Raw genomic sequence first — 14914 nt, forward strand, 5'->3', positions numbered from 1 at the left:
TCAAAAAGAGAGAGAGGCCCAAATTCAGCCCTAAGGGTGTGCAGCTCCACTAATTTCAATGGTGAAACCTTCTAATGCCATCAGAAAGGCTGGGGGTAGAATTAGGACTCTACGCTCCCTACCTTTAAGGTGCTTTGGAATAGTTTGAACACGTTCACATTCCACAGTCTGAAGGACATGCAGCATTCTTGCATGTGTATCCTCCATTCACACTGCGTATGAATTCAGTGCATGACCTAACAATTATGCATCCAAATATACACCAGAGCACCAGTCTCTTAATTTATGAAGAGTCTTTCCTAAAAACGCTATCCTCAAACACATGAGAGTGTTACATACTGCAAGACAGTGAGGCAAGAGAGGCATCCTATAGAGTAACAATAGAAACCGCACAGTGATTACCATTAAAATCAACATTTGCCAATAGTTACGATACAGTGATATTCAAGATGCCACAGATGTTTCCTTTTCTAAGTAGGGTGAAATGTGTCAGGATCTCAGTTTCTACTGTGTGGTAGCTGTTGGCAAATACTGATACTTTACTAATGGCAACTCATCATATAGGTTCCACACACAAAGGAAGTAGAAAGAGAGGGTACCCAAACTGGGATTTTCAGAAGTGTTTAACATTGGCATAACTCTGATGTAAAATGCCTGTGGACTTCAAGGGGGGGGGGGAGGGATAGACTAACAGTGAATATTTTTGAAAATCCCATCCAAACTATGGAAAGAAATCTCTACAAATCCCTTAATATCTATTTACCCAGGCTCTCCTATCATTGCATTCTGAGAATACCATCCAACCCAGAGGTGGGCACAGTAATAGCTTGTAATATGTACTATAACTATGCTAAAAATTATAACCAGTGCCTTCCATCCTTTAAATCATAGCCGTAATATGTGAGCAGATGCTATAGCAGGTTGGTTTGTGACATATTCTTGGGCTTGGGAACACCACACTGGAAATCTGCTACATCGCTCAATATTTTCATTTCTTTCTTTTCCTTTCCTTTAAAGCTAACATCCTTTTCCTGTGCCCCAGAGAGAAGGCAGCTGATAAAGACTAAATTCCTGTTCACAGACAAGATTAGAAGGCAGCCAAAATCAGAAGTTCCTTGAATAAACTATGACCCTTCCCCCACTTCTTTTCTCCCCTCTCTCAGTCTTTTGAGTTCCACACAGGAACCCAGCCTCACATTGTTTGATGGCCTCTGACATTTCCACAGTCACTGGGAGGGTTGAAAGCTTTTTCCGCTCTTTGTTACAAGACCTTTTTTTCCCTCTTCCAAGTTTTAACTTAAAAATATTACAAGGGCATTCCAGAAGGAATTCAGTCTGAGCTTCAGGGAGGAGAATGAGAGGCAGGTGTGGCTGGTTAGGAAAAGCCATAATGATAGTGAAGCTTTTGCTCCTCTGTGTCTCAGTAGAACTGGTGGAGCTGGTCACACATTCAAGAAATGGATACGAAGATGGCTCTTTCCACAGCTCAAAGCCATCAGTTTATGGGAAATCTACATATCTTCAACGGTCACAGGAGGATTGGGAGATGGAGAAGCTCAAGGAGGAGACCCCAGACCATCTTTCAAGCACCATACCATCACATCAAGAAGAGAGAGATGATTCAGAAGCTGGAACCCCACAGTCCAGAAATGGGTAAGTAGGATATTTTCTCCTGCCTATAATGGCCCTGGGCTCCTGCTTGAAAGAGAGAGTCTCCTATAAAGGATGGATCAGAATCTCAGGTTTATACCATGTCTGAACAGGTGGGGTTTAGATGTTACAGCTGCCAAATGAAAAGCAAAATAAGTAGTCTGTAGAGGATGAAACCATGGAAGACTTAGGCTCTGTTCCTCATTCCAGAATAGGAAGGCTGAGTGTGCTTATCATGTGCATATAGAGCACTTAGCACAATGATGTCCCAATATTGGTTTGGGCCTCAAGCTGCTACTGTAATACAGACAAGCAATAGTAGTGAGGTAGAGTTGACTGAATTAAATAAACTCATTAATGTATCCATTTTTTCTCTTCTCAATCCAATCCTGATTTATGCATGTGCATTTACTTGTTGTATGGAAGTACTGACTGAATAGTGTGTACAGACAGATTTCAGTCTAGAATGTGGGTGAAAAATGTTCATTTTGATTATGCACTGTTCATTGTCTGTGGCATGTGATTGGTCACAAGAATCACATGGTATTGTTTCTACTCCCTGACTGGGCAACACATTTTAAGAAGAGGACAGCAAATAATAATGAATGAATAGAGAATAATGAACAATGTCTATTTCTGTTCACATGTGGATACATGTATTGGTACAAACAGCCATTCTCCAGGCATTGGTGTGAACAAAAATATGTCCACATAAATGTTTGTGGATAGGCCCCCATTTAGTAAGGTACATAAGCACATGCCTCAGCTTTAAGAATGTATGTAAGTATCTTGCTGAATCAGGGCCAGGCTGAATAATAAGCGCTGTGAATGTGATGAAACCAAGTACTGTTTCAGAATCTGAATGAACGGTTCTGCAGTATATGATCAGGTATGATCCCGTCCCAAGTTATCAATGAGGGGCTATAATTTATGGCCTTGAGAATGGACAGAGGGGAGCAGAATGATTGGGATGTCACCAGAAAGAGAGAATTAGGACATTGGATAATAAATAAGTATCAAGAGGACATGAACCAAAAACAACAACGATCCATAGGTAAATATTGTTTGTGATCATATACAGGGGAAAGAAAGCCAATCTGTGTGTGAGAAGTGTGTGTTCTGGCAGAACTGTGTTCAAGCAGAATATTTTTCAAAATTTTCGAGGACATGTAAGTAGGTCTCTGCGATAAAAGATTCATTCAATCTCCTACCTAGACTTCTGTTTTTGAATCACTGACTGATACTGCAGAGCCCAATCTGGGTCAGCAGCACAGTGAGTGCTATTCACAGCTTCATGCTTTAGGATGTACTGACAAGTTTTTTTATTAATTTCTTTGAATGCCTTTGTGGAAAGGAAAATAGCAAAAATCAATCTACACACCAAGCAAACAAAAATAAAACCTTGTTAATACTATGCTTCCCTCTGACACAAACAAACAAAATCGGAGATTGACTTGTTTCAAAGCCTTACCTAGATGCATAGTTAAGTCCTCTCCACTGTCTGTCACAGTCATTATTTTTCAGTCTTTCTTTTGAGCCTGTTGGTGTCAGTCCTTTATTGTCCAGAAGAGGTACTGTTGAATAATGAGACACCCTATCCTAAATATTAAGCATAATGCCTTTAAAACACTCACAGACCCATTCTAGCATAGGGAAGCAAGCCAAAAAGGTTACCCTTTTTTTTTCATGTGATACTGCAAGGCACTACTCACTGGACCATAAAGCTGGACAGTAGTGAAATCGTATTTCAAAAACACTTCAGGCTTCTTGATAAGGACTGACGTTTAACAGGAGCTTTACAGCCAGAAAGATCTGCCACTATAAAATTATTGGCATAATGGGATTCTTCCTTTTCTACCTGTGTAACCACTTGTGTAGCACCATCCATTCCTCATTTCCAGCTTCATTTTGGGAAGTACAACACTTCCTTCTCAGGGGACCTTGAAGAATGAGGTTTTAGGGTGAGTTGAGTCATATTGCCAGTCCTGCTCTCCAACAGAATACAGGGAGTGCAGTGATGTTTATAGGCTGATGGCATCTCTAATACATGGACTCCGGGGAAGGAGACACCTCAGATACATGAAGAGATTTATGCTTTGCTTGGAGAAGACCATTTCCAAAGCAGGCAGTGGAGGGAGACAGTAGTTGTTTATGCTGTTCTCCGTTCATGAGGTTCACACTCCAAGTTGTAGATTCTGGTCCAGATTATCAAAGTAAGGACTCTGCACAGGCATACATGTACCATACACGTGCAGATAGCCGAAGTGCTCATAGAAATTTTGCTCAGGTATCCAGTTAAGCTTGCTCACAAATTGCAGGCAACAAGTTAAGCATTTGTAAATGTCTGTGACCCGTTGACCATATTTGACTTTGAAAAGTTGGGCTTCTACATCCACCAGAATATGAATAGGATGAAGCATTGGAGGTGAATAAGTGGTAAGATGGAGATAAAACACCACACAAGTAGCTACAGTGAGTGAGGTAAAACATGGCTCACTACCAAGCTCTTGTCCATCAGACTTAGGTTTACCCTTGAAATGAGAGCACACCGCCATTTCAGAATCCTGCTAAAGAAACAGAAGATAACTCTGTAGTATCTCTACCTATTATATCCTCTCAATCCTACAAAAAATGATGATTATTTCCCACACCCTGCTATTTTCCATGCATGTTTAACAGGCAGCAAGCATTGTAAAATAAGCCAGAAGTCCCCTTAAAACAAATAGAGCATTATTTTGTTCACAGCATCTGTTTGAATTTAACGAGATATCACAGTGACTGGTATGTTAAAAAAGCCTAAGATAACCAGACAGAGAGAACAGATGCCTGGTGATGGCTCCACACCTAAGATGAGGTGTTTCATTACAGCTCATCAGATGCATGGATGTGTCACCTCAGCATTGAAATGCCCTCAAAATAACAAGACTATTCTAACAGAAAGAGTTCAAGAAGAATAGAAGTCATAAAAGTTAGTGCTCAGCATTTAGATCAGGTGCTTGTGACCAGACTCTTTTGTGGATAACCAATGGGTAAACAAAGCTGCAGAATAGTAAGAAGTGGATGGTAATAGGTTATCATTTCAATGGGTGCACATATAATTCATCAATGCACTTTGGAAAGCCTGCAGTTTTTATCCTCTTGGCCTATAAGTCATTTTCTATGTGCAAGTAACTTGTGATGTAGGATTAGTGACCTTATGAACACAAAAAAATGATTGAACAATTCTGTACATCTGTGATTCTCAGACTTTTGTATTGGTGCCCCTTTCACACAACAAGCTTCTGAGTGTGACCCCCCCACTTATAAATTAAAAACACATCTTTTTTTATATTTCACCCTCTTATAAATGCTGGAGGTGAAGCAGGATTTGAGGTGGAGGCTGACAGCTTGCAACCCCCAAGTAATAACATTTGACCCCCTGAAACGTCATGACCCCCAGTTTGAGAACCCCCTGCTGTAGGTGTTGCCTATGGCCAGGAATGCTATCTCTGTGAGATGGTCAACTATTTTATGAAAAATGTCAATATTCTAAAGTTATTTTCATTTTGAACCCATTTTAATAGATTTTAATTGTTTTCCTTTTTTTTATTTTAAAAACTATATATATATATATATATATTTAAATTTTTTTCTTTCCTTCTCTCCTCCCAGTCATTGTGAAAAAGTAAATTAGTTTTCCAAAATTACTGGGAAGGGGAAGAGGAAAACAAGGAAACAGGAGAAAAAAAAGAGGTCAGGAAAAAATGAAAAGGAAAACATGAAAAATATTGTATAAAATATTTAAAAAAAAATTCAAGGTAAGCAGTGTTTCCACAAAAACATTTGAACAAGCCAAAAAAAAAAAAGGCCATTTTTTCAAGAAAATCATTTATATTGAAATATTTTGAGCAGCTCTGCTCTCTATGAACTGGTCAACCACAGAGAGCCCTTCTTGGTCGTGAGACCCAATATCTCCTAGATAGCTGACTTCAGTGGATCATACTTGCCCATTTTCCCAGCAGGATAAAGGGAGAGGTCAGGGGCGTAAGAGAGTTAAATTGAGCAGTCTATTGAGTCTCTCCTCCCCAGCCTTCACCAAGTTAGATGTGACTTTGAGAGGAGGATAGAAAAAACACATTGTAGATTGCACATATATCTAACAACAAAAAACCCCATCATTGGTTATTTTCCCATAATAGATCATAGGAATGTTTGTACTACTCACTCTAACTGTACAGCAGATGGCCTAATATAGGGCTGATGAGGAAGAGTCTGCTATTTTAATCAGCCTTCTTGCTTCTGGAGATGGTCTCTTAGAGGGCAGCCTGAGGGTGTGACGAGGTACAAGGAAGCTCCAGAAGTAGCCCAGCATTGGAGCCAAAGTCAAAGAGGGGCTTTTAAAGTTGCGGTATGTCAGCACCCAGGTGTTAACTACTCTTGTTTGTAGCCAATTGGCAGTCTCAGATTAGTGCCTAATGAAAAGGCCAACACATCTAGCAAATAGGATAGCAGTGCTTTCACATTATTAACCACTACAGGACTGGACTATTAAAGTTCAGCTTAAACAAACAAGCCACCTTGGAAGAGTCTTTGCCTAATTTGGAGCAGTGTCCAATAAAGAGCTAGATTGCAGCGTATAGTCACAGCCCTATACAGGGCATGGTGCCGAGTTGCATCATTCCTTGGAGAGCTCAGGAAAGGATTGTGCTGTGTGATGAGCAGTGGAGTGCAGGAGGAATAGGGGTGCTTGCACTGTCCTTTAAGTGGGACCATCCAAACAGGCAGGGAAAACATTATTATTATGCTCTTCACCCCACATCTATACAAGGCCAGGGACACTGTGATGCAGCATTTGAAAAGAAAAGTGGATTTCTTTGCCCCAGTAGGATTTCTAGATCCTTGCCGAGAACTTCTCTTACTTTCAAAGATCCAGCTGAAGAGCAAATGCTGTGCCTTTATAATGAACATCCACATAGCATGTAGCTTCAGCATATTTTCACTGGGTAGAGCTACCATGCAATGCTTACTAAGAGATTATTCCTCAAATCAGTCATGGTTTAAAATCGCTAGCCTATACATCCAATGCCTGAATGTTCAAACGATTGAGCAGAATTATAGCTTAAGTTCCATTGGTCTTCATGGGGCTAAAACTCAGAGAAGTAAACCTGCCCACTCAGATTCCATTTAGTCTTAGTGAGTGATCTGTTCTCATTTTGATTCAAAAACAAACCAAGCATTTAAGTTAATGTTCTATGAGCCAGCTATAGAAGTTATAAATGGTGTGATTAGAGGTAGGATCTGGCTGCTGTGCTGGAATTATCGAATCTTCAGCCAGGCACAGGAGAATGGTTTGGCCTTATAGCTCACACACAGAGAATCTTAATCTGTTGCAGTTTTCTATATTGTGAAAATGGGTTCACTAAAATAAAAACAGCAATTCTTAAAATATAGCAAAAGCAAAAACTTGGAAAAAAAACCTCTCCCCCCCCCATTATTTGATAATTACAGTAACACACATCAGGGCCTAGATATAAGTTTTTCTTGATTATATGAAGCCTTCCCAAAATCACTCCAGGTGTGTCATTATCTCACAATAGCACACACCCTATCCTTCCTTTAACACTGCTCCTAAGTCTGCTGTGGGAAGGTCAAAAGCCAGCAGCTCCACATTCTGATAATTCTGTTTGAGTGACAAAATAAGGGTGCAGCGACTCTCCAAAGTGTTGGAAGGAGATGGAGATAAAAACAAAACAAAATCCCCATCATTCTTTTTCAAGGGGAAGTCAGAACAATGCTCTAGCTCAATAGTTTATTTGCCTTGTCTTCTTTTACAGGAAAACACCCATCAATTTAATCAAGCCCTGTTTCATGTTGACTAGTTTATTGCTATAAAAGTAAAACAGGGACTTTTTAAGGAATTGGCTGATCATTGAAAACTCCCAGCTTCTCATATGTGGAGAGTTCACATTGAACATAGACAACATCTGCTTGAAATAAAATTAGCTTGGATGAAATACAATTAGGTATTATATGATGCTCAAGTGCTCAGATGCCGGCAGTGCAGTGATTGCGCAAACAAATGGAGCAGCCACGTCTGCTTAGCAATAGCTTAGGCCCTGTCTACACTGGCAAGTTTCTGCACAGTAAAGCAGCTTTCTGTGGCTGTAACTCCCGAGGTGTACACAGTGCCAAGCCACTGAGTGAGCAGAAACTGTGCAGTTGTAGCACTGTAAAAAAAAACCACCCCGACAAGAGGCATACAGCGCTGTGGTGTCAGAGTAGACAGTGATTGATTACAGCGCTGCGATTGGCCTCCGGGAGGTGTCCCACAATGCCTGTTCTCGCCTCTCTGGTCATCGGTTTGATCTCCACTGCCCTGCCCTCAGGTGACCAACAGTATCCCCACCCCGTAGATTCCTTTGGAATTTTGAAAGTCCCCTTCCTGTTTGCTCAGTGACGTGTGCAGTGGTCTCAGCGCATCTTTCCAGGTGGCCCATGCACCTGGCGATCCCCTGCTTGGAGCAATGCCGAGCTGCTGGACCTCATCAGCATTTGGGGAGAGGAAGCTGTCCAGTCCCAGCTGTGCTCCAGCCGTAGGAGTTATGATACCTATGGACAGATTTCACGATGCACGACAGAAAGGGGCCACGACCGGGACACACTGCAGTGCAGGGTTAATGTGAAGGAGCTGCGGAATGCCTACCACAAGGCATGGGAGGCAAACCATCCGATGAAGTGAGCTGTAGCTCACGAAAGCTTATGCTCAAATAAATTGGTTAGTCTCTAAGGTGCCACAAGTCCTCCTTTTCTTTTTGCCAATACAGACTAACACGGCTGCTACTCTAAACACCATACCATGTCATCCTTACTTCTGTACTGCTGCCTTCAGAGCTGGGTGGTCGGAGAGTGGTGGCTGCTGGCTGAGGGCTCAGCTCTGCAGGTAGCAGCACAGAAGTAAGGGTGGTAATACTATACTATGCCATCCTTACTCCTGCACTGCTGCTGGCAGCGGCTCTGCCTTCAGAGCTGGGATCCTGGCCAGCAGTTGCTGCTCTCCAGGTGCCCAGCTCTGAAGGCAGCGCCGCTGCCAGCAGCAGCACAGAAGTAAGGGTAGCAATACCGCAGCCCCCCCTCCAATAACCTTGCAAGCCCCACCAACTCCTTTTCAGGGTAGGACTCCTACAATAACACCACACTGAAATTTCAGATTTAAATAGCTGAAATCATGAAATTTACAACTTTTAAAATCCTACGACTGTGAAATTGACCAGAATGGACCATGAATTTGGTAGGGCTCTAACAATCAGTGTAGCTGCACTGGTGCTCACTCCAAAATGCAGACACAGGCAAGCTTCAGTGTGCATGAGGTGTGCTAGAGAGCCTTGATTGCTCGATCAATGCAAACCCCAGCTTGCCCTCATCTGCACTTCAGCATCCGTGCAGCTACGCTGATTGCCAGCCACCGATTGCTGTTGTGAAATACAGACAAGCCCTGAGACTCAAGCAGTGGCGTTACTCCAGAGATGAATTTGTACCATTACTTCTAAAGATAAAATCCAAATTATTTAGCCTTTGAAGTGGCTGGATCACTTGCTTCGCAGTGAGGATAATGTGAATTGGGAAATGATGATTGTGGACACTTTGTGAAAAGAGAAAAATCTCATGTAGAACACTGTTGCAATAAAAGACGGGTTCTTCTCAAAATAAAATGTAGCCTAATTTGCCTTCTCTCCTGAACCCTGTTTACAGTAAAGCTTCTAAATTCAATTATTCAATTGGCCAAACCTTTCAAATGGGGCTGGTTCACAAACAGCTCTAACTACAGATTAGTGGTTAAGACATTCCATAGGACATAGTCACTAACATCATGATTCATACATCATTACTTACCTCCTTCAATGAGCATTCTGTCCTTCTGCTAACCTTTCAGTTACATGCCCAAAGGGCAGGAAGATTAATTAATATGGTAAAAGAGCACACGGTATTTGCATGCTAATTACTGCTTATAAGAAAAATCAGTGTTTATCATGGCAAGCCCTGTTCCCACTAAGACACTGTGCATCATCTTTAGACATTCACAGCACTCTACTTTCTGCAACGCTGGGAGATGAAAAAAATATGGGTTACATAAACTGACATGATTTCTCCTTGCTTGGATTAATTTAATGCAATATTCTACCTGTATTCTGCTCACAGATATCTAATTCATGTCAATGTGGTTTTGCACGGAGACCAAAGACAGAATACTACATGAATTTTTTTTTTTTTTTTTGGTATTAGGTTTGATTCCCCTTTCACACTGGTGTAAACCAGGAGTAACTCCATTTAAGTCGGTGGAGATCCAGGCAGGAAGCAAACCCCTATTTTTCACATGAACACCGATAGCGGCAACAATTATGCGGCTGCCTTCTTTTGTGCTCTTGTGGGAAAAGAAAAATGTTAAGAGTCTGACAAATTCCCTATTCTGCTCAGGTAGAGAACACTGGAATTTGCAAAATAATTAAAGAAATGGACTCTGGTGAGACTATATTCATTAAGAAACAGGTGTGAATGGGCAACTCAGCTAAAACCTGTGCACACAGAGGGGTAATAAAATGAATGGAAAAGGCAATTCAGAGTTCAGTTCTGCAGGCTTTGTTCAGGCAAAACTCTCACTGACTTAAATGGGAATTTTTCTTGAGAAAGGATATCAGACTCTGTGGTAATGAGTCTAAGACCCCCCAATCCTGCAATCACTTATGCTTTGGTAATTTTACACATGCGAGTAATCTCACTGAACTCAGCAGCATTGCAGGATTGGGGCCTACATGTTGCCTGGGTGTGTAAGGCTATGTTTCCACTGCCATAAGAAAATGTGTTTTTACAGTGTCATAACAAATGTACATTCACTGCTGTACAGTAAAGTTCTGGTGGAGAGAAGTCTATAGTTTTTACTGCAGTGTAGCTGGACAAGGTCAAACAGGGGCGTGGTATAGAGTGGTGTCTTTGCCTAGCTATACTGCAGTAAAAACGGCCTGTGCTGTCTGCACTAGGATTGCACTGCAGGATTGCTAATGCTATAAAAAAACCTACCTTTTTTGGTCATGAAGACATAACCAAATTGTGTCTCTCCAGTAGAAAAAAAAATGGTCTGAACTCATGTTAGCTAACTCATAGTAACTAATCAGAGATAAAATCCTCATGTAGTTTGTAGTTCTTCCAGTGCTGGTCTTCCCTAGGTATATTCCACACGTGGGTGTGAGCCATGTGTCTGAGTCCGAAAATTCGAACAGGCAGCATTCGCTGGTCACACATGGGCAGTAGTTCTCCTCGTGCTCCAGACCAAGGGCATCAGAGGCAGTGCAGGCCAACGCCCCACCAGTTCCTTCTTACCACTGCATGGCTTCAATTGAAATCACTGAGTCAACAGATTTCTCCAGCTTTTCTCTTTTGGTAGCCTGTAAGTAGTATTGTAAATAATTTTATAGATGTATATTAATATAGTTAGAGTTTTATAGTATAGTCCATATAGCTTGTTTTTTTCCCCCTACTGGAACTCTCTCCCCACAGTCTAGGCCTATGCCCAGAGTCCCAGGGTTCAAGAACTGTGTCTTCTGCCCTTGCTCCTTCTCCGAGAGCAATGATCACCAATGTTGTCTCTACTGTTTGGGTGAGTTGCATATTTCTGCAAAGTGAGGCATCTGTCGCTCATTTCCATTGCAAACATGCAAAGCTTGTGAGCTTTGATTAAGGAAACACCTTATGAACAAGGCTATGAGACCTCACTCTTATGTGTGCCAGGGAGACCTCCCTGTACATTGGCCCCAACAGACAAACAGCACCCCTGCAAGTATGAACTTACAAAGTCTTTAGCTGCTAAGCTCAAGGACTCTTCTTCCAGGGCTTCTATTAAAGTAAGGTGCACTCTCATGGTCACAAGGACTGATCCCTGTCCAAATCTGTCCATAAAAGATGCAATTGCTCCCCCATGTCAGGTGAGCCTTCACGTACAGATCCTAAGAGATCAGGATTGCTGAAAACCTCTAAGCTGGAGGGTGAAGTGGGCCATTTCCAGCACAAATTCAGGTTTTTTGTGCTGGAAATGGCCCACTTTGATTATCATGCACATTGTAGGGAGAGTGGTCACTTTGGATGAGCTATTACCAGCAGGATAGTGAGTTTGTGTGTGTGTTTTTTGGAGGGGGCTGAGGGGGTGAGAGAACCTGGATTTGTGCAGGAAATGGCCCAACTTGATTATCATGCACATTGTGTAGAGAGTTGTCACTTTGGATGGGCTATTACCAGCAGGAGAGTGAATTTGTGTGTGGGGGAGTGGAGGGTGAGAAAACCTGGATTTGTGCTGGAAATGGCCCAACTTGATGATCACTTTAGATAAGCTATTACCAGCAGGACAGTGGGGTGGGAGGAGGTATTGTTTCATATTCTCTGTGTGTATATAAAGTCTGCTGCAGTTTCCACGGTATGCATCCGATGAAGTGAGCTGTAGCTCACGAAAGCTCATGCTCAAATAAATTGGTTAGTCTCTAAGGTGCCACAAGTATTCCTTTTCTTTTTGCAAAAAAATAGGATACATTGCTTCAGTCAGTGGTACCGGCTCTGAAGCACAAGGATTGACAACCGCCGACTACATCCTGGAGTGCTGGACCTGATTCTTTGCTGGGGCTGGCCCATCTTTCAGAGGACCACCCAACTACAGCCTCTCAGGACACATGGGAACCAATGTTCCCAACCGTCAAAATGCCCCGAATACTGAGACATACAGACACACACACATATCTTCTTCCCTTACCCTCAGTCTCTTCTCCTTTCCAAGCCAGTCTTCCTAAAGGACATTGCCATGCTGGAGTATGAAACTGCTTAGGTGATACAGGAACCGTCCCCTCTCCACCCTCTAGTACTGTTGGCCCCCAATAGAAACAGAGCAGTTCTTGGGCTTGAAGGAGTTAGGCACACCAGCTGTTCAGTTATCTCCTGGTAGGGAGCTGAGCCCTGACAGACAGAGGAGATCCGGATGCCATCCACCCAGATATGACTTCCCCGGTGACTACTGATACCTGATGCCCTGCCACCCCCAACCAGTAGATTTCCCCCTCCCAACTGGTTGATCCCTTCTTATGGCCTTAATGGAGCCTGTGGAAGCCCCATGATAGACCCCCCCAAATCCATCCCTGAGTCATACCACACTCTCTTACTTGGCAGCCACTGGATCCATCAGAGTATGAAGAAGAGGATATTGTTCTGGATCCATAGGTACCAATGGGAACCTCGTCCTCATCTCTGGAAAAAGCCATCACTCCATCCTCACCACCTCTGCTGGATGACCATAGGCAGTACCAGAAGCTACTGCAGAAAATGGCCAGTGATCTCTACATACCAATGGAGAAGGTCCAGGACTCAATATTGGCACTTGGATATTCTGCAGCTTAGAGGTCCAAGCAAGGTGGCACTCCTGCTTAATCAGGCCATCATGGAGCCAGTCAGAGTGGACTGGCACACCCCAGCCTTACTCACCCCCACACCTAAGAGGACGGAGGGATGCTATTTCATCCCCGCCAAAAGGACTGAATTTCTTTTCTCCCACCCACTGCCTGATTTGCTGGTGGTACAGACAGCCACGGAGAGAGCAAGATCACAACATCCCAAGACCGCCCTGGCTGACAGAAGCTCGAAGAGGTTGGACCTCTTGGGAAGAAAGGTCTTTTCCTTTACAAGCCTGCAATTCTTTATTGCTAACTATCAGGCCTTGTTAGTGAAATATGATTTTAACAATTATTCCAGGCTGGCTGACTTTAAAGACAAGCTTCCCTCTGAGGACAGAGACCAATTTCAGTCTTTCATAGTTAATGTCAAAGACATCCCTTCCAGCTGCAAGAGTTGCAGCAGACATGGCATCCCAAGTCTTGGTCACTGACATAGTTATGAGGGGTGTCTGGACTTCACTCTGAACCAAGTTGGTTCAGAACACCATACAGGACCTACCTTTCAACAAGTTGAATTTATATAACAAGAAAACAGATGAAACCCTACACTCGTTGAAAGACCTGAGGTTGACTGTACACACCCTGGGACTGTATACTCTGACCCTGAGGAGGAAGCACTAAAGGCAGGAGTATAAGCCAAGTCCACCCCCTACACAGATGTTCTACCACCAGTATCCAGTCACGCCTCCATGTAAACATCAGATGGTTCAGAGGCTTCAATTTTCAGCACCTTCTGCTACCACAACTTCTAACCATTTCCAGCCAGCCACTAAGGGCCACTTTTGATGTCTTGGTCAGGATACACCCACTGCTATTGATGCCACCCATCTCAACCCCCATTTTCTTTGTGGCCAGTCTCTCATTTTTCACCCACAATTGAGACTCTGTCACAACAGACAGTTAGGTCTTAGAAATTATCCATCAAGGATACTCCATAGAGTTTCTCTCCCTCTGTCCAACAAATCCCCTTCCCGGTGCCCCTTCAGGGACCACTCTCACGAGGTGATTTTTAACAGAAGGGAGGCTCCCTCCTCCAGTGAGAGGCAACAGAATAAGTGTCACCTCAGCATCAAGGGAGAGGGTTCTATTCCCCTTATTTCTTAGTCCTCCCAAAAAACAGAGGGTGGAGACCTGTTCTGGACTTTTTCACAACTTTATTTGAAAATCAAAATTCAGGATGGTTACATTAGCACAGATAATCCCCTTCACACAGGAGGGGATGTGTTTCATGACACGAAGGATGCTCAGAATATCTTTCCCACAGAAAGTTCCTTCTGTTTCTAGTGGATCAAGAACACTTCCAGTTCACAGTCCTTTCCTGTGGAGTAGCAGCAGCTCTCAAAGTATTCACAAACGTTTCCTGTGTTGTGGCAGCCTAAATGAGATGTCAGGATTCTACCGTTTCCCTGTCTGTCGACGACTGGCTCCTAGTAGGTCGCTCCAGCCAAGAAGTCAGGTCAGTGATTTTGTTCCTGTTCCATCTTCTAGCAGTGCTGGGTGTCTGTGTTAACAAAGTCAGTTAGTTTTAACACGCACACAGACTATAACCTTTATTGGAGTGACACTGGACTCCATTTCAGCAAGAGCTTTCCTCCCCAAGTAAAGAATTCAGGTAATGAGCAATCTGATATTACAGATTACTCACAGACCAAAGACTACAATGAAGATGTGCCTTTCTTTTCTAGATCACGTGCACTTATGTGACAACATTTGCCAGCCTTGATCTAGGACGCCTACAGGTCTGGCTCCGGTTGGTCTACTCAGCAGACAAGGATCATATCAACACGAGAGCGACCATTCCCACC

General features: G+C 42.9%; 1 protein-coding gene across 1 annotated transcript in view; it reads left to right on the forward strand.

Moving 5' to 3' along the window:
* Positions 1–1354: 1354 nt before the first annotated feature.
* MMRN2 (multimerin 2) overlaps positions 1355–14914 on the forward strand; it is a 50959-nt gene continuing 37399 nt past the window's right edge. Inside the window, exon 1 of the mRNA XM_077823292.1 lies at positions 1355–1653. Within this exon, the coding sequence (XP_077679418.1) occupies positions 1355–1653 (299 nt within the window). The remainder of the gene's footprint in view (positions 1654–14914) is intronic.

The sequence above is a fragment of the Eretmochelys imbricata genome, chromosome 7 (genome assembly GCF_965152235.1).
Source record: "Eretmochelys imbricata isolate rEreImb1 chromosome 7, rEreImb1.hap1, whole genome shotgun sequence".
Taxonomy (NCBI): domain Eukaryota; kingdom Metazoa; phylum Chordata; order Testudines; family Cheloniidae; genus Eretmochelys; species Eretmochelys imbricata.